The sequence below is a fragment of the Paramacrobiotus metropolitanus genome, unplaced genomic scaffold (genome assembly GCF_019649055.1).
Source record: "Paramacrobiotus metropolitanus isolate TYO unplaced genomic scaffold, Prichtersi_v1.0 Parri_scaffold0000024, whole genome shotgun sequence".
Taxonomy (NCBI): domain Eukaryota; kingdom Metazoa; phylum Tardigrada; class Eutardigrada; order Parachela; family Macrobiotidae; genus Paramacrobiotus; species Paramacrobiotus metropolitanus.
In genome coordinates, this window is record NW_026570244.1 from 886,971 (window position 1) to 906,684 (window position 19,714).

The following is a 19,714-nucleotide window of genomic DNA, read 5'->3' on the forward strand; positions in this document are numbered from 1 at the left end:
TACAAAATACCGGTTGCCTCGATAGAGTAACTCACTCGTCTAATAATAGCACCAAAGCCGGTATGTTTTTTCGTTGTCAAATCACCGGAAATCAGCCGGTGTGGCCGCGTTTTTGTCGTTCCGCAGATGTTTTCCCAATCATGCCAACCGCTGGCCACGCACACCTGCATAAACATTCAATACCGTCCCATAAGCTTCTCCAGGCTGGCTGCCTGCGACGCTGCATATCGGTGTAGATATGCGCGGCGTGTCAAGCAAACCTTTAGGCGACAAAGCGCTTTCACTGCGCTAACGCAAGACAGCGCCTTTCACTGCACCGGCGATGATGCATGCCGGAGGTATGCAAAGACATGCCGGTTACCGTACCGGCGTCAGAGTGCAGCTCAACAGAAAGTGCCAGCCATGCAGACGTTTTTGAGGACTGCTCGCTTCAATTACATGCAACCCGCTTGATTATCACATTTTTATTACATGTAAACCGCTGCACATAATCACGTGTAATGTGATAAGTTAGCTTGTTCTCTAATCCACTACACCATCCCCCTTCTCATTTACACAGCAGGGCTAATTCGCTAATCCCGGCCGCAACGCTTCCGCGCGCCAGATCGCAGCCGGGCTGCAATCAATCGGAAGCACTACTGCATCGACATTCAATGCCGGCGTGGGAGGCCGGCAACGGTTCGGGGCCGGCGATGGCCACCATCAACCTGCTGCTGCCCATCGTGGTGACGGCGCTGGGCCAGGCCGGCCAAGTGCTCCTCTACATCCCGCCGGCCACCGGCAGCCAGCTGCCCACCTACCCCTTCCAGCTGTACGCATCGACAGCCAGCGGAAGCGGCGCCTCCCGAGCGTGCCCGGTGGACCGGCCCTTCGTGGGCTGCAGCGTGGCGCCCTGCTCGTCCACCGGCAGCAGCGGCCTGTGTCCCAACTACCCGACGGCCGTGTGCATTGACGACATGTGTGGTGGCTGCACCGCCCGCTTCTACATTCCCCGCGGACAATGGCCACAGTTGGCAGGACAGGCCTCGGCGGCGCAACTGTACTGGGCGTCGCCTAACGCCTTCACGGAGGTCACCGTGCAGTGCTTCGGCCCGCTGCCGGTCCTGAGCTACGGGGCGTGGCCCAGCGCCGATCCGTCGGTGACGCCGGTGTCGGCCTTCTCCATCTCCCGGAGCTACTGGTCCGCGGTCGACGTCTGTCCTCCCGGCGTACCGGTATATTTAATCAGCCCATGTTTTCTTCAGTGTATTACTGTTTTCTCTACAGATAACGGAGAAGACGTGCATGCCCAACCGGCAGACACCCTGCCAAGTCTTCCGCTGTCCGCAATACCCGGCAGCGGAATGCGTCAACTTCCACTGTGGCGACTGCCGCGCGCAGTTCTACCAGAACGGCGTGGACGTGTCCCAATCCTGCGGGATCACCAACCCCCAAACACCTACCTGGAGAAACGCTGGAAGCCCATTAAGTGGTACATTGGCTGACCAGCTACCCGTTCCCTACAACTCCAACCCCCTTCCGGCCCCCGGCAACACCGTCGGGCTGGCTAATCCCGCGTCAGACACCGGCTGCCGTGTCAGCACTGGCCGGGCGCTCCTTCCGGCCCCGGCCAACCTCTGCAACTACGACACGGTGTGCCGCGGCCTGGACGTCCCGTCCGTGTGCCCCCAGTTCCCGGCGGCCGTCTGCAGTTCGGATCCCTGCGGCAGCAGTTCCGTCAACCCTACGGCGGGCGTCTGCCGGGTCAAGTTCTTGCTGGGCTCCACGGACGTCACTTCCGTGTGTTTTCCACCGCGCAGCCAACCGGACGCCGGGAGTCTGTCCATCCCGGCGGCGGTGGTGGCGCGGTTGTGCCCGGATGGACGGGCTTTTCGTATCGTCTGCAATTTCCCGCCCTGCGGCCGCTACGGGTCCGGTTGTCCCGGATATCCGGCGGCGCGCTGCCTGGAAGACAGCTGCGGTGCCTGCACCGCGCGATACTTCGTCTCTGCCACGGAAGTCACTTCCTTATGCTATCCTTACCCCACAAAAAAGTAGCAGCTTCTTGCCTTAACAGTCTGTACATTTTATTTTTATTGTAAATAAATCGTTCTGTGGCAACAGTGTGAATAAAATTTGGCACATAAACAAAATTAGCAATTTTATCGCTTTAAATAAGCTATAAGCACAATTTCTGTTTTTATCATCGCAAAAACACCGGGAACGAAACTAAACCAGCGGAAAATGTTTCGCCAGAATCGGCGTCTCTTTGTCGCGTCGGCGCCCGCCTGCGGTGCCCTGTACGTGCGTCTGCGTGTGCGTGAGGGCGTCGCCGGCCGTCTTGACCGGCTTCCGCTCGGCGGCCGGCCCCCCGTTGGCGGGCGGGTGGTGGTGGTCCATGACGGTGTCGAAGAGGGTGCGCAGCTCGTCGAAGAGCGTCTCGTATCTAAAAGCGACGCGGATGTCGGGGACGTTGGTGCGGGAGATGTCGTTGCCGTTGACGCCCTCCTCCAGGTAGTCGGCGCCCAGCCAGCTCTGCTTCACCGCCGTGGAGAAGCCGCTCTGCAGCACCGAGTTCTTGGCCAGCTCGCACAGGTCCGTCGAACTCAATTTCCAGATGGGCGCCGCGATGCTGTACTCCTCCATCAACGCCTCCTAAACATCATATAAACGTTTATCTAAGTGACCTTTCCGTTTATACAGCAAACATATTAATGGCTATAGCGGAGACTGAAATAAGCAGTTTGTTAGCGGACCTTGGTGAAGTGGAACTGGAGCGGGTCGTCGGTGGAGAGGGAGATGTTGAGGCCGCGCGCCAGGTAGTCGGGGAGGGGGTTGCGGTGGTAGCTGAGGAAGAGCGAGTTGTTGCTCAGCGGACTCATGGCGATCCCGATCTGCGTCAGGTAGTACAGGTACTGCAGCACCGGCACCTGCAGTGTTCACGCTATTTAATAACTACAAATAACAGCTGATACCGTCATCTCACACGTACACATATGATCATGCACCACTGACCCTACATATGGACCCTTGACCTTTAACGAACACATATGAAAAGCGTGTAGTATACGTGTTTACTGATAATATTTCGAATGTAAAGCAGCAAGTCTGCAAGACTAGTTATTCGCGGTACTGACCTTTCTCAGTAATAAACCATGGGAAATGCTCTCAGTCAGAAGGAACCCGGCCAAGAGGTGCTGGACAGGCCCGGCCTCGCCGCTGTGGGGACGCAGTGCGAAGGTGTCGAGGCCTCTCAAGGCGCGGAAGGCGTTGAGGGAGGCCAGGTTGGCGTGCATGTAGAAGAGGTAGTAGGCGTAGGGCGGGTTCTCGCTGCCGTCCCACTGGGCGGGCAGCGGTGAGGCCAGGTGGAAGGGACTGTGCTCCGGCTTCGACTCGTCGTCTACTGAATCGAAGCCCACCACCTGTCAATTAAACATCAACCTACGTCATGGACGGATGTAATTAAATGCATCGGCACGCACGTATTGCAGGAACTGGTGCAAGTTCGGATGGCTGGCGGGATTCTCGGTGACCTCGAAGAGCGGCTGGAAGATGTTGCGCAGCATCTCCTGAAAGTTGCTGACCAGGCCGCTGGCTTTGTACACGTCACTGCAACGTCCAACATAGAAACAGTACAATTATACAAAAGCCGGTCGGAGTGAACGTACTACAAACGCGGGATCTGAATGAGCCAGCGGACATTCTCGGAGTGGACGCGGTTGCTAACCGCCCACTCGGCCAGCCGGTCCCATTCCTCCATGTTGATCCCGTAGATGGACAGCCGCAGCTCGGCGTTCTGGTACTTGCTCTCCTCCAGATCCGCCATCACCTCCTGCAACCGCCCCCACTATAACCGACCACCTCCCTATAGGTCACGGCGGCCTTACCTTCAATATCTGCGCGAAGTACTTGCCGTGGATGTAGTTGTCGGTGCGGATGAAGATGTCGCGCAGGATGCTCTGCCCGATGGGGTTGTACTTGGCGTTGAACTTGTCGAAGCGGTGGAAGGCGTTGCGGTCGGCGTGCACGTCCAGCATGTCCACGGTGAGGTCGTAGGTGGTCAGCTGCATGCGCGCGAACACCTCGGCCAGGGTCAGCGGCCGGCCGGTGGCCGGGTCCAGGCAGACGGCGTCCAGCGGGCTGGTCTTCATCGTCTTCTTGATGAAGCGCAGCAGGTGCTTCTGGTTCATGCACGAAGCCGCGTGGATGTGCGTGTCCACCTGTCACAGTGCCGCTGTTGGTCAGCCGTTAAACAGTGACCTTTGAGACGTACCTTGCGGATGTTGTAGAAGTCGCGGTGCGGGATGCTCTTCTGCGCGGCCATCTCGCGGTTCTCGTTCAGATTGCAGTGCAGATGGAACTTGTTCTGCAGGTAGTTCAGCTGCCGGAAGCAGAATGACTTCCTGCGTAAACCATGACGTTTACTTCATACTCTATATATATGTAATGTTGTTATATACACTTACAGCGGACCGTCGATGATCATGCGGTAGAGCGCGGTGAAGTCGCGCAGGAACTGGTTGCGCTCCACCTGCACCAGCGGGGTGTCGCCGGTCGCCCGCCCCTCTCCGTCTGCTTCATCGAAGGACGGACCGCTGAGAGACAGCGTGATGCCCTCGGCCTCTGTGGAGTCCTGACTGGGCCGCCGGCCGAGAACGGGCGCGTCCGGCGGACAGCGCACCTGAAAGACGCCTTCGTGAAAGTGGACGTGGCAGCCGGCGGGGGACAGGAGCGGGCAGCTGAAGGGGTCCTTCTCGCTGCGGGGACTGCCGCTCGCCGTTCCCGCTCCCTCGGCGTTGTGGCGCTCTGTCAAAGCAACGCACCAGAAGTTAGTACACCGGGCAATCTCGCTGTTTCTGATGCGCCTACCAAACGCGGACTGCCGGCGCTGGTAGGAGGCAGCGGCAGCACTTGGACGGGCCAGCCGCCGCGCCACGCGTTGATTACTCTGCAGGCCCTTGAGAAAGCGCTCGGTGGTGGGGTAGAAAGACTGGTGCGACTGCTGCATGTAGTGGTAGCGGCAGGCGATGGCCTCCACCAGGAGATGCGCCGACCGGTGCAGGTCCTCCGAGATCGATGCCTGCACACACCTAATTAAAACAGGCATCGACTAGACATCAACCGGAAGTACTGACCTCATCGGCGGTCAAGCGCCCGTCCACCGCTGGATGCATAACGGTGACGCGCTGGAACTCCGGCTCCAAATTCGGCGTCCGAGTTTCGCCGTCCGCCGTCAGATGGGAGTGGGCGGTGCCCGTGCGGCTCATCCCGACGGAGCCCGAGTGCGACTTGGACACGGCCCCCACGAACACGGCCGGCTCCCCGGAACTGGACGGCTCCGCCTGCCATTCCGCCTCGCCGGCCCCGAATTCCGGCTCCAACTGGTCGGTCGCGGAATGCAGCCGGCCGCGTCGCGAACCGGACCGACGGGGCGGTTGGGAGGGCGCACCTGGAGGCGGTGGTGCCTGCTCCTCGTCGCCGGCCATCAGGTAGAGACAGGTAGCCGATGCAGCGCTGCCGGATGCGGCGCCGCCGCGGTACAGCGTGCTGAAAATGTTGCCGCTGGGTAGCCCGCCGATGCCGGCCAGCGACGCCGAGCGGCTGGTGCGTGGCCGCCCGAAGACCGGCAGACTGGCAGTGCTGCCGGCATTTTGATGGCCGCGCTCTCGCGCCGATTGCAGATTCAGCCTGTCCACAAATGCGGCTGCAATCATGCTTCGAGAAATCACCAAAACAAATTTCCCACTTACTCTGATTCAATCCTGGGCACCGGAAAGCAAAATGACAAGATTATCAATAGCTGATTATATATTTATAAAATAATTATATAATTGCATATATTAATATGAATAAGCATATAAATATACGCATATTATCATATATATATGCGTTATACATTTCTATTATTTACATAAACAGTAAACAAATATACAGCACATATACGTACACATAAACGCTAAACACATATATACAGTTTATTTGCAGATAATTTTAATGAACGCACAGATCACGCTGATTATGAGCGCTATTTGAAGTCCCTATATTGTACATTGTACAGGGAGTATTTGCGCCGAAGGCGAACGTTATATTTGATTCCCCGGTGAGTGTGTTATTAAACGGGGATTATCGATCAGTACCGTAGTTTATCGGGCAATATCGATATACTAGTAGACCCCGCGCAAACTGCGCGGAACAAATCAGCTACAAATAATTTACGTTATATACAGGCTGCTAAGACTCAAATTATGATTGAGATACTGTACTAATAGGAAGAATACGGATCATAATTACAAATTCTATATTTTAAATTCGATTATGTGTTGCAACTTGCAAGTGTACTGGTAAAATTACCTATACTTCTACGGTAGTATGGCTGACACCGCGCAAAGTGCGCAGATGAAATCGACTGCTGCCTGATGATAAATGCAGTTAAAATAAAAATTACCGCATTTGCTAATACAGTTAACTTCGCTGACAAAAACTAAGTTATTACCGAATTACCGTAATTATCGAATTTGCACCTCCCCGCATAATAAGGCACTCTCCGTAATAAGTAAGCCCCCTCCCATAACCCGTTTGAAAAATAGTTCCTCCCGAATTTGCCTCCCATGGGGGTGTTATTAAATGTTAAGCGCCACGAAATGATAGATATAAGGCCAATTGCTTCGTAATAACTGCTATGATGTAATTAATAAACAGTAAACGGTCACAAAAATAATTTGGTGCTATGCTTCAGAATGCTGCTCGTAAGGTTCTGAAACTGCAGACACCGGTATCTACTGCGTTCAATTTCAATGGAACAGAATGCGCAGTTGTTTGAAAAATAAACGTCCCCTTCTGAAAAATACTGTTTGAAAAATAGTACCACCCCCAGAAATAACGCCTCCTCCCCGAAATAAGACCCCCTACTCCAGGACGTTTGAACTTTTGCACCCCAGGGTGCAAATTCGATAATTACGGTAAGTGATTTTTTTCCAGCGGCAAGTGGCAATCCCACACCAACTAACTACTTAATACTTAACTAACTATAAAAGGTTCAATTGTTGCAGTCTTGCAGAGCTGGCTGATAAACTGTAAGAAAAAAACTGCCAAACGATGTCTCACTTAATTGCTGCTCCTCCTGCTTAGCGAGCTCCGCTCGCGCAGCAGCTCCGTTTCGCCTTCTGTAAATATCAGTTTTTCATTACTAATTTTAAAAATACCGTCTTTCATCGGTATAATATTAATACGAAAGCTTCTATTAAAGCTTTTATTAAAGCTTCTATTAATACGAAACTAAAGAAACAGTGTCAACAGAGAAATGATTAAGTTAAAACTACCGCAAAACACTGCCTTTTACCTAAGTATCAAGCAGCCACCGTCATCCCGCAGCTACTTGATAATTGGTACTGCCAGGCTGCCAGCAAGATTCACGACGCATGCAGCTCTCACTTGGGACACTTCCCTAAGTTCCCTGGGTCGTTTGTGCGTTCGGTTGTCAAAATAACTTAAATCTTTCTTGTGCCTAAATTTTTATTATCCTTAAACCCACCGCTGTTAATATAATGTTTCTTAAAGCCATTGCAGACCAAATTAGAGCCCCCAAACAGTATACTGTACTGCCGTATACGGCATACTGTACGGCACAACAGTACGTAACCGTAGTGAAAATTGGTACTGTAACGGAAGTGCCGTACGTAACCGTAAGCCAAAAACACGGTTTCACAATGGGCTTGCCGTATACGGTACTGCCGTATACGGTATACCGTACGGTCAATCCCGTTATTTCTGCCGTAACCGTACCGTAGCCGTAGGTGCCGTAAGCGAAAACCGTACGTAGCCGTACAAAAATTTGTTACTGTTTGGGGCTCTAGACCAAATACATCAAAACAAACAAAATTTTTCGAATTTTGTTTCACGATATAACCCGCGCAAGCTCTGCAGCAAGGCAGTTACTTTAAGTCTTCGCTGATTGGTTGTGTTGGGGTTCCGTGGACTTTGTATGGTAGGGTTTTTTACAGTTTTCTCTCAAACGATGTTTGTTTTTTGAAATCCGAAAGTTGCGGGCTCATCTACGAAATCAGCGCTATCGAATGATCCGTAAATGTTGAATATTGATCCACTCTGCGATTCTGGGGGATTTGACAGACACACTGGTCACGCCCCCTGTTAATCTTTTATTATAAAGGATAGCTTATCACGCAGCGGGCTGCGTAATAACTATCGACGCAGTTGTAACCGCGACGCCAGTGAACCGGCAATTAAGCAGACCAGCCAATCAAGCTAGCAGTCGACTCACAGATGCTTCTGGATGGCAGCGCGCTCCATTTCCTCCTCGATGGGCGCACGCGGACCTGCAAAGGAGAGCGCGTGACAGGTGCGCAGTGTGCTTAAACAGTCTGCTTAATACAGGCGAACGGAAGCAGACGGTCCGCGCAACATGATAGCGTTGATGTTCACGCACCTTCGTAGGGCGCGGCGGTGTCGAGGCTGCAGGAGTAGTTGTAGGCGCCCATGCCCTCGCCGGCGCAGGCGCTGTCGCTGCGCTCGGGGTGCGCGAAGGCCCGCTGCGCCATGCCGTTGGGCACGCCGAAGGGGTCGTTGTCGCTGCGACCGCCATTGCCACTGCCGGCCGCTTCACCGCCAGCCACGGCGCAAAGGTCACCGGCCAGGGCGGCCGTGCTGTCCGCATCCGGCAGGCTCTCCTCGGGCCCCGAGGCATCCTTCTCCATCAAGATCCAGTGCTCTGCCAATATATACCTTAGTTATTTCTAAGAAAGTCAACCGCTCCAACTCAGGATGTGATCTTTACCCTCGCGACAGGACGCTATGGATTAGACTGCAGTTGCCCCTTACGGTTGATTGCGCAAGCGGTTAAGCTAATTGCCTTGACCTTCTCGTCTGCCGGTCTGCGTTTAGCCGCTAATCTGCTTAATCTAATGGTCGACGGGCGGGTGTTAAATGTTAATCGAGCAGAATCAGCATTAATTACGGACGAAACAGTGTCGACGGTGCCCGTGTGCAGCATAAATGTGTTGGAAATTAGTGACAGTGACGGATCGAAGCGGGATCAGTCTGGCTGTGCGGGGATATGGCAGGATCGACGGCAGTCACGCAGCTGCAGACGCTAATCATTCCTGCAGTTTTATGACGTGGCTGCCTGCAGCTGTGCTATAATACGTACATACTTAGCGTATTGCATGTACGGTGTACCTGCTAGCGCGACGCAGGTCGGTCGACCTTAACCATGATCAGGATATATATTGACTATTCAGGAGCGGTTAAGACCGGCACAGTGCTATTGGATTGTTATTTGCCCGGCAGCGTTATGCAACTGAGTGTATATATTTGATCCAACGCGCATGGATCGCCACCGCCGAAGCAATCATCCCACGCCGATTGCCCGATCCCCTTTCCCTGCCGGCGGGCACGCACACCAGCTCCTGCATCTGCCTGTGCAGGCTGTGGATGTGCTGGCAGGATGATACGGACACAGCTGCACGATGCATCATCCGTCCACTGATGTATTTACACTAAGTACTTTTTAAACTGCCTCCACAACTACACGTTAATCACGTATACATGCACGTACGGTTATAGCATAGGTAAGTATATACCTATACATATCTGTGGGAGGGAATCGCCGAATCGGGAATCGTGCGATACAGACGCCTGGCCGGGGCTGCGTGTGACTTGTCAGTGCGAGATGCAATTAAGTGTAGTTCGTACTTATGTTGTCCCACATCGGCCATGGGAAGCGGCAGGGACGCCAGACCAGACGTTAAATACCTGCCGACTTATACGATCGCCGTACCATATAGTACTAGTACCTTGTAAAATTACAAGTAGATGCATATCTCACTAGGCCGGCGCGCGGCACTGCGGCGGAGGATCGGACGGAATTGATTTAACTTCTTCCTGCTTAATATTCCAATATTCAGCTCCGGCATCGATCATGCCCCGGGTCTCCCGTCCGACCTTCATTCACTGCCTCAGCTAGTCTATCTGTAGTAGTCGACCAGTATCATCAGTTCCCATTTAAATTCCTGAATTCGCTGCCTGGCTAACCGAGTACATTCTATAGAAGTATTTCAAACAGTGTGCACTGTTCTGAACTCGTCCAACGTCGCGCTGTCAAATAATAATTACCGGCTTCTTAATGGATCTTATGCGGCACGGCACATCTTTTATGACATGATTGACATGTATCGTAATCCTGCAGCTGTATATCTGTACAGTATATATAGTGCGTACAACGCACACTGCGCAGCACTGCTTAATTCCAACGGGCTGTTTCGCTTTTGACGATACTTAATTACAGTATATTACTTGAACTATGAAGTATTGTGATGTGCAGTACCTGGGAAATCTTCGGAGGAGGAGAAGACGGCCGGGAAGTCCTGTCGGCAGGAGCGCAGTCCCGGTCGCTGGCCGTGCGCGTGCGTTGGACGGCCGTCGTGGCGCGGATCGTACATGGTTGTTCCACGGTCGTATATTACACCGTAGTTGCGGCCAACCGTACCCAGCGAATGGCCAACCGTATACAACCTACTGGTTATTTGGGGCAACTCGCCTTACCACTGTCGCTTTCCTTAATTAAACTGCCCTTCAATTGGGAGGACATTGTAGCGCTATAGAACCGCCGCTGTTACGAGTAATTATACAAACACCGGCAACAATTAATCAGCGTCCGTTTTTCCCGAAGATCAACTTCCGGCGCACAGCGTTCGAGCCCAGCGACATGGACCATCACCGTATACCGCTTCTTAAACTAACAATACTTCCACCATTTAACTGACGAGAAAAACCGCGTGCGTCGGCAAACATCGCACACAGTAGGTGCATACTACATTGTGCGGCGCCAAAACAAACTGACCTGCCAACTATTGTTCACCTGCACAATACAGAAGGAAACTGCATCGCAGATCGGCTACAGTTTCCACTTTAACTGATTTACAGTGCATTGAATTGATATTCTGCTTGGCGTAGCAAACTCTGCAAGGGGAATTACACAGCACTTTGCAGCGTGGCACGGGCCGGGCTGGGCGGAAGTTTAGGGAATCTGTTATTCCGAGTCAGCCGCGTGGCTCTCTCTCGCTCGCTGTTTGATTTCTTCGGCCGCGTTGTCAGCACAACAACAGCCCGCATGCTGCCGGTTGCACTGCCGGACTACAATGCAAATATATTACACGAAGCGGAGCGGATCGATACAGGCGCAACGACGCTCCTGTCTCCGCCCGGATCCTGTGCCTAAGCTTTATATGTAAGACGCAGAGGCTCCCTTAGCCTCCCTTAATTCCGGACCGGCACACACGGCGCCGGCAACTTGCCACTTAGATCTATATCACTGATGCATCTCCTCAGGATGCGCTTAAATCTGCCCGTTAAGAGCTCAACTGAATCCCTCTTTTAATAATGTTGCTAGCTCTCTTCATGTACAGTATATGTCAGGCGGCATTAATTGTGGTACCTTACTCTTCTGTTTGTACAGATACAGCGCAACAACTAATTCTCTCCATTTATTTCGCTGTTTTCCTTATTACCGTACAGCAAGTATTCTCACGTCTCCAACCGATCAGAAGGCAATCAATATTCAAAACGATCCATGCTAGTATTACGCACAATTCTGTTGTAATAAAAAATTCCTCATTACATACTGTATCTCATCACCTACAGACTACACAAAACATTGTAATAGGTCATTAGCAAAAAGCAAGCCGATGAAGAAACTGGACAGCGAGAAAGCATACCAGCGGCACGATGTGGCGAAGCTTCGTCTATCTTATAATTTGTAACTAAAGAAACAATCACTCATTAACGGCAGTGATTTCGGCACAGCACGTTCTTGGTCTGCAGACAAACTGAGGAGCTGAAGGAGCTGTTTATCCGTATTCCGGAAGCACAGATGACCCAGGACGCAACATCACTGTGAAATAACGTTCGGTGTTGGTGGACACTTAGGCGTAGTACAGTGGCAGCGATGCCACGAGATTGTCCGTCCGCGGTGACCTTTGTGTTCAGCATGGCAACTGCGGTAGCAGTCTGCCAGTGCTACTATGTGGTTTATGTTACTGTTATTCCGCTGCTGTAGCGCAGTAGCGCGGAATGGTTTTAAGAATATTAAAGCCTCCGACCACACCGAGTATTTACGAACACTCTCCCTGGCCTGCACATTGCCGACGCAGCGCTGCACGGTCCATTCATTCCCACTGACAATCCTGCCCCGGGCGCAGAAAGTCGGCGCGGCATCCCAGCAAAGAGGGCAAGGTCACGCCGGCATCCGCACGCGCAACTGGCTAGCAACGTTTCAGGCCGGTGACCTCCCACCACCGGGCCTGTTTGCCGCACACCGCGCATGCACGCTGCCTACCGTCGGCGGGAACGCGGTCCTCCAGCGCTTGAATAACGGCTGGCATCGTTAGCCTGCGGATCGTTGGTGAGGGCCTCCCTCAAACGGATACGCAGGCTAACGATGTCTTCCAGATGTATCCGCTTGCGCCCCCAACGGCCCAGTTGCAACCCCCCCAAGACAATAAATACGTCAAAAAATAGAGAAAACTGGCTCAAAACATCCGCTTGTCTACGTACATATTTCATAGAATTATGGGCTATTTCTCCAGTTGGAGAACCGGGCGGAATCCCTCGCGCTGCCTCTTCCAAAAGATAAGGGCGGCCCTGTTTGTCCTTTTTACGAAATTTCGGGATGACCCCATACTAAGTATTTGCTAAAATCTGCAGCGTGCTTCTTCTTTGCCAGCACGTTGGAACAGCTTAAAGTATTTTCTGACCACAGACCCTTAGAAACCAACAAACATTATGGAAAATATGCAACAATTATATATGATCATGAAGTATACAGTGCTATACACTGTACAATATAGTATTATACAACTATGGAAAATATGGAACTTTTCGGCACATCGTTCGACCTAAACTGATTAGCCGTTTAGGAATCCATAAGAGCCACGAGGAATTACAGTACGTTTTAAAGGGTAAGATTCTATGAATATAAAGACATTTCTATGACCAGCTGCTTTCCCGGAGGACGTTTATTTCATCCATAAATCTCAACCTAGAAATTGTTGACAAAATATGCAAGATAACAATTAATGTAATCATTATCTTTGTTTGTTCTACCCAGAACAGCATGCTGAATTAGTGCTATAAATCTGTCGAAACTACACACTTAATAACAGGACATCCACAGCAGATCCACACCGGACCGTTCACCGGACGCCGACAGGCTATTCATATGCGCAACGACTGAGGATGTGCACATGAAGGATTCGCCGCACTGTACACTCTACACCATTGGTCCATTGCCAACCCTATTATCCAGTTATTCTGACTAGACTAAAACTAAAACATTCGATATATTAAATTATAATAATTAATTCTAGGAAGGAAAACTAAAATTTATTGGAATATTTTGTTAATGTTATTTTATGAACTGGTTTATTTCTGATTATAACACCCTTTTTGAAAAGGTATTTTGGGTTAGCATGTACAGTATCATCTGGTGTGTTCTTTGATACGTACAGTATATCATGAATTGGTTTGCGTGACTGCTGTTTGTGCTAGTTTGACAGCGTGGAAGTATGCTTCGTTGTAATTGCATTGTTATGTTAATAAAGGCGTGAAGGACTTTAGCAAGTGGCCGACGATCCCGCAGGTGTTCATCGGCGGGGAGTTCGTGGGCGGGAGCGTCAACCTGCTGCAGATGCACCGCAGCGGCGAGCTGATGGACACGCTGAAGAAGGCCGGCATCCACTCCACCATCCCCGATCCGAATCCGCCGACGGAGGCCAAGGCCAGGAACAGAAGACGTAGGTACATATACGATACATAGTTACCATATTTTCAAACTAACCATAAATGCAGAGTGGACAGCGGTCAGTAGGTACATATACGTTAACTGCCAGATGTGTATGATTGATGGATACACTTCAAGACAGCGCGATCATTGAAAGATGTATTACGCACATGATAATATGTACAGTACATTTACTGCTGTACATGATTCTAAATGTAAACACGTGAATAGCTAGTTATGCCGGGCGCTGGCCATATGTGTGGCTGTTTATCTCTCCGGCTGTCTCCGTCCGGCTATGTCTCCGTAACAACTGCACGCACAAAAAAAAACACTGCAGAGTCTTTTTACAGTCGAAAAGCCTCGCTGATGGCCAACAAGGCCATCGTGCTCAGCTGGCCGAAGTCCAGCTGCCTCAGGTCAACATTGTCCCAGAGTAGTGGTGTCCCGTCCGATTCAAATCCACCGAATCTACCGTGCACAACGTGATTTTCTAACTGTTCGTGGCGCTCTGTTACTTCATCAGCATCAGTCGATCTATATGATCACGTGCAACCGATGTGACGGTATCGCAGCCGTTCTCACTGCCACTGCAGCACGACTGGTTGATTATTGTTTGGTTATTGAATAGCCAAGGCGGGTAAAATTCGGCATTATCACATATCCTTATTTAATTCGCAAAGAACATCAAATATGCTCCGACTAATGAAGTCACCACACTCCATTAAACAACAGCAATACGTACACTACAGATGTATCACGTCGCAGACTTACACGGACAACATGTGGCGAATGCGTTGCCATTCATCGGGATAACTGAGCTTGTCCAGCCAGCGAGCGTGAATCGCCCGAACTTTCCGGTACACATCGGCGCCGGCGGCAGGGAAGGCGGCGTCGATAGCGCGCAGGAACCGGCTCATGACGCACTCCCAACCGTCGACGCAGGGCAGAATGACCCGGCGCAGGGTGATCTCGGTGGTATTAATAGTCAATAAATTTCCAAGCCCCTTTCTCATCAAGTCGATTGCTGGGATTATCAACTGTTTCTCCGCCTCGGGAAGCGGGACTAGATCTTCGTCGTGAAGCACATACAAAATAGGTTTACAAAAGAGACGAGATACTTTGTAGTTGTGCAGGATCAAGGTTCGACAGTGGTCTCTGAAGGGCTCAATGAGGCGCATGATGCCGTGTTTCGGCAACGAACTCGCGTCATCGTGCAAGCAACCACCGAAAGGAAAGCGGCCATTTCCAATGACGACCCGGGGCAGGTGGAGATTTGTAACGCCCAGCCAAGCGGGGATGAAGAAAGTGTGCTCCTCGAAGTTGAGGTCCGTTATGGTGAGGCTCTTGGTCGCTGCACTGACTGACCGATGCAGCAATAGTGCCACGTTGTAGCAACTGTCGATCAGGCAATCCGTAGAGACACAACCTTTGAGGCTGATGGTGATGTGCTCGTCGTGTGCCCCAGGAGTGTTGGATATCGCATGCCACAACCAGCAAACGCTAAACAAATCAAAGGGGCTTTAAAGTAGAAAATCGTCAACAAATGAACGAAATATAGCGTCTGGATACTAACTGTCAGAGCAGTCAGCATCAGTTTACATACCACTAAAACCACCACTAAAAACCAATCCGATCACTAAGGTCTAAGACTATCGTTTTGACTACGAAGTATTCAAAGTCTATGTCTCACATTGACTGGCTCTGACCACAAACTCCGACCAACAAACAAAACCTAAGAAAACTAACCAGCGTGGCTCTGTTCGTTAGGTTGCCGGCTGTAACTGAGAATATCTTACGAAATTCTCCAGTTATGCCGATAGCCTTGTGGTGCCTCTCTCGGCCTTAGAGAATAGAGGTTGCGGGTTCGATTCCCGCAGTCGGCAGATTTTTTGCAAATTGTGTAGTCAGCAGCGGCCAGTCTAGCACCATTTTGCTGGAAGCTTGGGGGCGATTTTAGAGTAAGCAAACTGTAAGGCGCGATGGCCAACAACTAACTAACTCACCGTCTCATCCGCATTCGAGCTTGAAGATCCAGATTAGCCAATATTTCAATTAAAATAATATGGGAAATACTGCAGACACTGGGTTCCGGATCAGTAATCTCAGATGCTGTAACATAACAATCGTTTAGTACAGTCTAACCCGAATCATCCGATTCTGAACGAGATTTCTCAAACAAATTTTGCAAAACTGTTTAGCACGTTTCGACTGTGGGTAATTCTTACAGTTGCTACCATACCATACCATGAGCGTTGCCGAAGCGTCTCCGGCACTTTTCCAAAGCCACTCATATTATTGTTAATTATGTAATGTTAAGATAACATTATTATTTAATAAGTTAATATCGTATTAATAAGTGCGTTTGCTATTACTACAGTAGTCCAAGTCTATGATTGCAACCTTTACCGCAAAAAGTTGCACTCGCATCATTAATGTTCCCACAAGATTCTCCGTTGTCGGGGCAGTCCAGGTATTTTAAAGGTGGTCCATGATGCCGGCTCTTGAAGTGTTTATCCAGAACCGCATGCAAAGCAAGTCTAGTCCTTTCGTGCTCAACGATTGTGTCCATAGTATGAGTTATGACAACGAAAGTGCAAGACTTCGATTCAACACTAAGGTGAAATCGACAACCGTCCGACAGCGCAGTTGCGGGATTAAAACGATCCTCTTGGTAGCTGCGGCGAAACAGTGCGATGATGCGGTATACATCGGCGGCTTCCTGCAGAACCTGGTCCGTTTTCAGAATAGGGATAATGTACTTCCTGTACGTCAAAAGGTTGCTTTTATCTTGGATGCGCAGTTCATTAGATGGCAGCTGTTCCACTATTTGACAGCGGTCCACCACTTCAATCAAGGTAGTAGAGGTGTGGTCTGTTACGTCAGAAGTCTCCCAGCTTACGTAACACAAGCGACAAACTGTGAAAACCATCGGAGTTTCTTAAAATTCCGTATGCATTCTTAGGCTTTCTTAAGTTTTCTTTGGTTTCACAAGGTTTTGTGCGTATGCTTGTTACGCTTTTATGATTTTTAACAAGCTACAGTTATTGCTTTGCATAAAATAATACCATTGACCCGCCTAATAGCGGCCTAAATGTGCCCAAGCCGAGACGCTTTGGCCGACATGAAAACGGAACATGTGATCGGTAGTCCTTCCTTATAGAACTCACTTTGAACACAAGCCAGCAAAGTGGCAGGACGAAAGCGAAATGGTCCGTCCATCTCGTCTCGTAGCGCCACCCATATTGGCTTATCCTTCCAATCTGTCAGTGACTTGCTGTCGAAAATGAGCGGCAAAGGGTATACGAAGCAGGATAGAATCCAACACGCAGTCTTTTTCCTGGAGTCGAATTCAACGAACGCAAAGTTCTCGTCCGAAGTGATATCCTGCAATAAATGACGCGACTACAGCTATATGCTCAGTATCAGACAGTCCGTAAGGGTGGTGGTTGCGCACGGGGCCACGGGCGACACTCACTCCCATCCCGAAGTGAAAACCAAACGAAAACATAGCGTGACCAGAGCTGGGCTCTGCATACAGGCTTGTACAACACGGAGATTTCGCTTAAATGTGCAAAATTCTCTTTAAGGTTTCGTTTCAGGTTTTGCCATTTTCCCTCATTTAGCGCTTCTCATTTCAGATATCATTCTTGAACCGACGGTAGGACGTTCATAACTACTTCTACAGTAGAAGACTAAAAGTAGCACAATTCACGCTAGTACCAGTACCAGTACAGAATTCCAGTACCAGTACAGAAGCTGAAAATTCTGGCGCCTGATACGAATATTTTTATTCGTCATGTCTACGCGCGAGAATTCTTCGGCGATACTATTTATGGCCATACCCACTAATCAATATCGAGATTTTTTTCAGCCCTAGAGTTGTTGAAACCTGGAGTTCTCAGTCCTAGAGTCCTAGAGTTTAATTATCGCATCAGTCAAATTGTAACTAGTCAGTCACTCCGCAGTCTTTCGGAAACCGGTACGTATTACCAACCTAAGTAGGGATTCCCATCCACTTGTACATCATCTGCCGCTAGGCCCGCTACAAAATTATTATTACTGGTCACAGGAGTTTATCTTCGTGCGTTTCTTCACTGTGGAGGAGTTGCGATCCTATTTATTTAAGAACCACTGTCGCAAATCTTCGTCCCGGGCGTAATTTACCCTTTTCAACTGCTTCCCCGCAGAAGACCATACGCATACGCAAAAGCGTATTCCAAGCAGTTGTTACTGCCGGGAGACTGGGCGTACACAAGGACGTATTCGATGGCCACCGGCCCTTGGTGTCGGGATAGGAAAGCAGGAAATCAGCTGCAATTTCATGCGGGTGATGCTGACAGTTTTCTTCGTCGGAAGGGAACCTCGCAGATTGGGACGATGTACATTATACGCCGGCTTTCTTATCGTACATACCAGCTTCACTGCGCTGTATGGGAAAGTGTCGTGTAACGGATGCGTTTTGGACGTCTTCGCACTGCCACCGGGATTACTAAAGACCTTATTAACGAGGTCGCTTCGTTCCTCGATAATGCGCGAAGCCACAGCGCAAGATTCAAATCTGTCTCCTATTTTAGTTACTAATAACATAGTGTCGGCTCATTATTACAGAAACGCCCTTCAGCGCAAATCGCAATGTCCTTCCTGTACAAAGGTGACTTTTACAGCATTTACAGACTGTACAGGTTGTTATGACATAAAAAATAATATAAACTACAAAGTATTTACAGTTAGGTGATCTATATCTTTTTCATTTGTAGCTTCGTTCCTCTCGAAAACTTTCGCGCGTAGCCAAGCCATTTTCGAATTTCATTCCACTTCGGAGATATTCCGGGTACCGAATTTCCTAATAATTCGAGATCAGGTTTTGGCTCAAAGTTTGCTTTTTGATGGAAATGCTTTCTTAGTGTAACCAAAAAGCCGCTATGTGCCTGAGCGTGGGCGAAACTGGATTCCAGCGTGCTTTGTTACGGGTATTTTTGGGCGTCTCGTGGACGCTTAACCGCATTCAGTTTGATGGACTTTAAACAATACAGGGCTGAAGTGAACATCAGCCTATTAAGCCAAAACGCCACAAGGACAAAACGGAAGCCGAATACGCCTAACAAGCTAGAACACACGGTTTTACTCTAAACTGTAGCTTTGTTGCTTGGTATACAGAATACACGTACCTGTAAATAACCTAACCACCAAACGCCGTCATGGCTCCGCACTGCAACCGTATTCTGATGACTGAATCTGTCAACCCCACGCAACAGGCGTCTAAATCGTGGCAGACTTGTCGGGCTTTCCATGCTGACCTACAGCATAATAGCACATATGTATTACTAGCCACATAATAAATTAACCTGTGATAGGTGATACATAGTTCAGCGATGCTTTGGAGCACGTTTGTTAGTCAACAAAGTTAAATCTTGTAAAAATGCATATCGGTTCGCTTTTCATACACTGATATCGGTTTTTCTGTAATTTATTTGACAGAACCAGAATGTAATGACTCCAGAGGTTATGTTATTTACAAAATTGGGATCGTGATAGTACATTGTTTGGATGGCAAAGATGTTTTAAAACCATTTCAACACCGTAGTTAACCATGAACACGTAGTGTTGGAAGATTGTCACTTTGTCAAGGAGCATCTGCAATGCTTGCAGGCTGTTGCATCCCAGTGGTCACTCGAAAGGTGGCATTATTAGGTAATCGAACAGTGCGGTCGAACTGTATTTCATATGTACGATTCTTATAGTATCACAAAATCCTAGCCTAGTAAATGCCCAAAAATTAAGTATATATATATATATATATACTTAATTTTTGCAGCGCATATATATATATATATATATATATAATTTCGCGATAGTGCAGGTGCTGTATTTCTTAACTACATATTTATGTTACGTAGTCACCATTTTCACGATCCACATGACTTCGCGCATAGAAATAGAAAC

At 49.6% G+C, this 19,714-nt stretch overlaps 4 protein-coding genes across 6 annotated transcripts; 2 read left to right on the forward strand and 2 right to left on the reverse strand.

Annotated features, from left to right (window-relative positions):
• The first annotated feature begins 424 nt into the window (after window positions 1-424).
• LOC129587278 (uncharacterized) lies at window positions 425-2,119 on the forward strand. Its single transcript, XM_055480939.1, has 2 exons — window positions 425-1,214; window positions 1,267-2,119. Exons 1-2 carry the CDS (start codon window positions 654-656, stop codon window positions 2,035-2,037), a joined length of 1,332 nt encoding a protein of 443 aa, XP_055336914.1. The 5' UTR covers window positions 425-653; the 3' UTR covers window positions 2,038-2,119.
• On the reverse strand, window positions 2,076-5,834 carry LOC129587277 (AMP deaminase 2-like). 2 transcript variants are annotated; one of them, XM_055480938.1, is made up of 11 exons: window positions 5,730-5,834; window positions 5,115-5,667; window positions 4,849-5,059; window positions 4,446-4,785; window positions 4,253-4,382; window positions 3,867-4,199; window positions 3,648-3,811; window positions 3,462-3,588; window positions 3,117-3,401; window positions 2,736-2,909; window positions 2,076-2,634 (listed from the first exon to the last, which is right to left on the reverse strand). In XM_055480938.1, exons 2-11 carry the CDS (start codon window positions 5,463-5,465, stop codon window positions 2,209-2,211), a joined length of 2,541 nt encoding a protein of 846 aa, XP_055336913.1. In that variant the 5' UTR covers window positions 5,466-5,667; window positions 5,730-5,834; the 3' UTR covers window positions 2,076-2,208. The 2 variants fall into 2 exon arrangements, with proteins under 2 accessions (XP_055336913.1, XP_055336912.1); XM_055480937.1 differs by lacking the exon at window positions 5,730-5,834 and having other exon boundaries at window positions 5,115-5,695.
• A 2,046-nt stretch (window positions 5,835-7,880) lies between these two features.
• LOC129587279 (uncharacterized) lies at window positions 7,881-10,957 on the reverse strand. Of its 2 annotated transcripts, none has more exons than XM_055480942.1 (3): window positions 10,319-10,957; window positions 8,423-8,704; window positions 7,881-8,312 (listed from the first exon to the last, which is right to left on the reverse strand). In XM_055480942.1, exons 1-3 carry the CDS (start codon window positions 10,431-10,433, stop codon window positions 8,254-8,256), a joined length of 456 nt encoding a protein of 151 aa, XP_055336917.1. In that variant the 5' UTR covers window positions 10,434-10,957; the 3' UTR covers window positions 7,881-8,253. The 2 variants fall into 2 exon arrangements, with proteins under 2 accessions (XP_055336917.1, XP_055336916.1); XM_055480941.1 differs by lacking the exon at window positions 10,319-10,957 and adding an exon at window positions 8,815-9,032.
• Window positions 10,958-12,014: 1,057 nt separating this feature from the next.
• On the forward strand, window positions 12,015-13,807 carry LOC129587251 (uncharacterized). Its single transcript, XM_055480891.1, has 2 exons — window positions 12,015-12,375; window positions 13,593-13,807. Exons 1-2 carry the CDS (start codon window positions 12,015-12,017, stop codon window positions 13,805-13,807), a joined length of 576 nt encoding a protein of 191 aa, XP_055336866.1.
• The last annotated feature ends 5,907 nt before the right edge of the window (window positions 13,808-19,714 follow it).

Excerpts from the sequence above, each read along its gene's own strand:
- LOC129587278 (XM_055480939.1), top strand. The coding sequence starts at position 654 with ATGCCGGCGTGGGAGGCCGGCAACGGTTCGGGGCCGGCGATGGCCACC. Across the intron at positions 1,215-1,266 it reads TCTGTCCTCCCGGCGTACCG|ATAACGGAGAAGACGTGCAT; the intron begins GTATATTTAATC and ends TTTTCTCTACAG.
- LOC129587277 (XM_055480937.1), bottom strand. The coding sequence starts at position 5,693 with ATGATTGCAGCCGCATTTGTGGACAGGCTGAATCTGCAATCGGCGCGA. Across the intron at positions 4,200-4,252 it reads ACTTCTACAACATCCGCAAG|GTGGACACGCACATCCACGC; the intron begins GTACGTCTCAAA and ends GCACTGTGACAG. Across the intron at positions 3,589-3,647 it reads ATTCAGATCCCGCGTTTGTA|TGACGTGTACAAAGCCAGCG; the intron begins GTACGTTCACTC and ends TGGACGTTGCAG.
- LOC129587279 (XM_055480941.1), bottom strand. The coding sequence starts at position 8,986 with ATGCTGCACACGGGCACCGTCGACACTGTTTCGTCCGTAATTAATGCT. Across the intron at positions 8,705-8,814 it reads AACCGCTTGCGCAATCAACC|AGCACTGGATCTTGATGGAG; the intron begins GTAAGGGGCAAC and ends ATATATTGGCAG. Across the intron at positions 8,313-8,422 it reads CACCGCCGCGCCCTACGAAG|GTCCGCGTGCGCCCATCGAG; the intron begins GTGCGTGAACAT and ends TCTCCTTTGCAG.
- LOC129587251 (XM_055480891.1), top strand. The coding sequence starts at position 12,015 with ATGTGGTTTATGTTACTGTTATTCCGCTGCTGTAGCGCAGTAGCGCGG. Across the intron at positions 12,376-13,592 it reads CTTGAATAACGGCTGGCATC|GCGTGAAGGACTTTAGCAAG; the intron begins GTTAGCCTGCGG and ends ATGTTAATAAAG.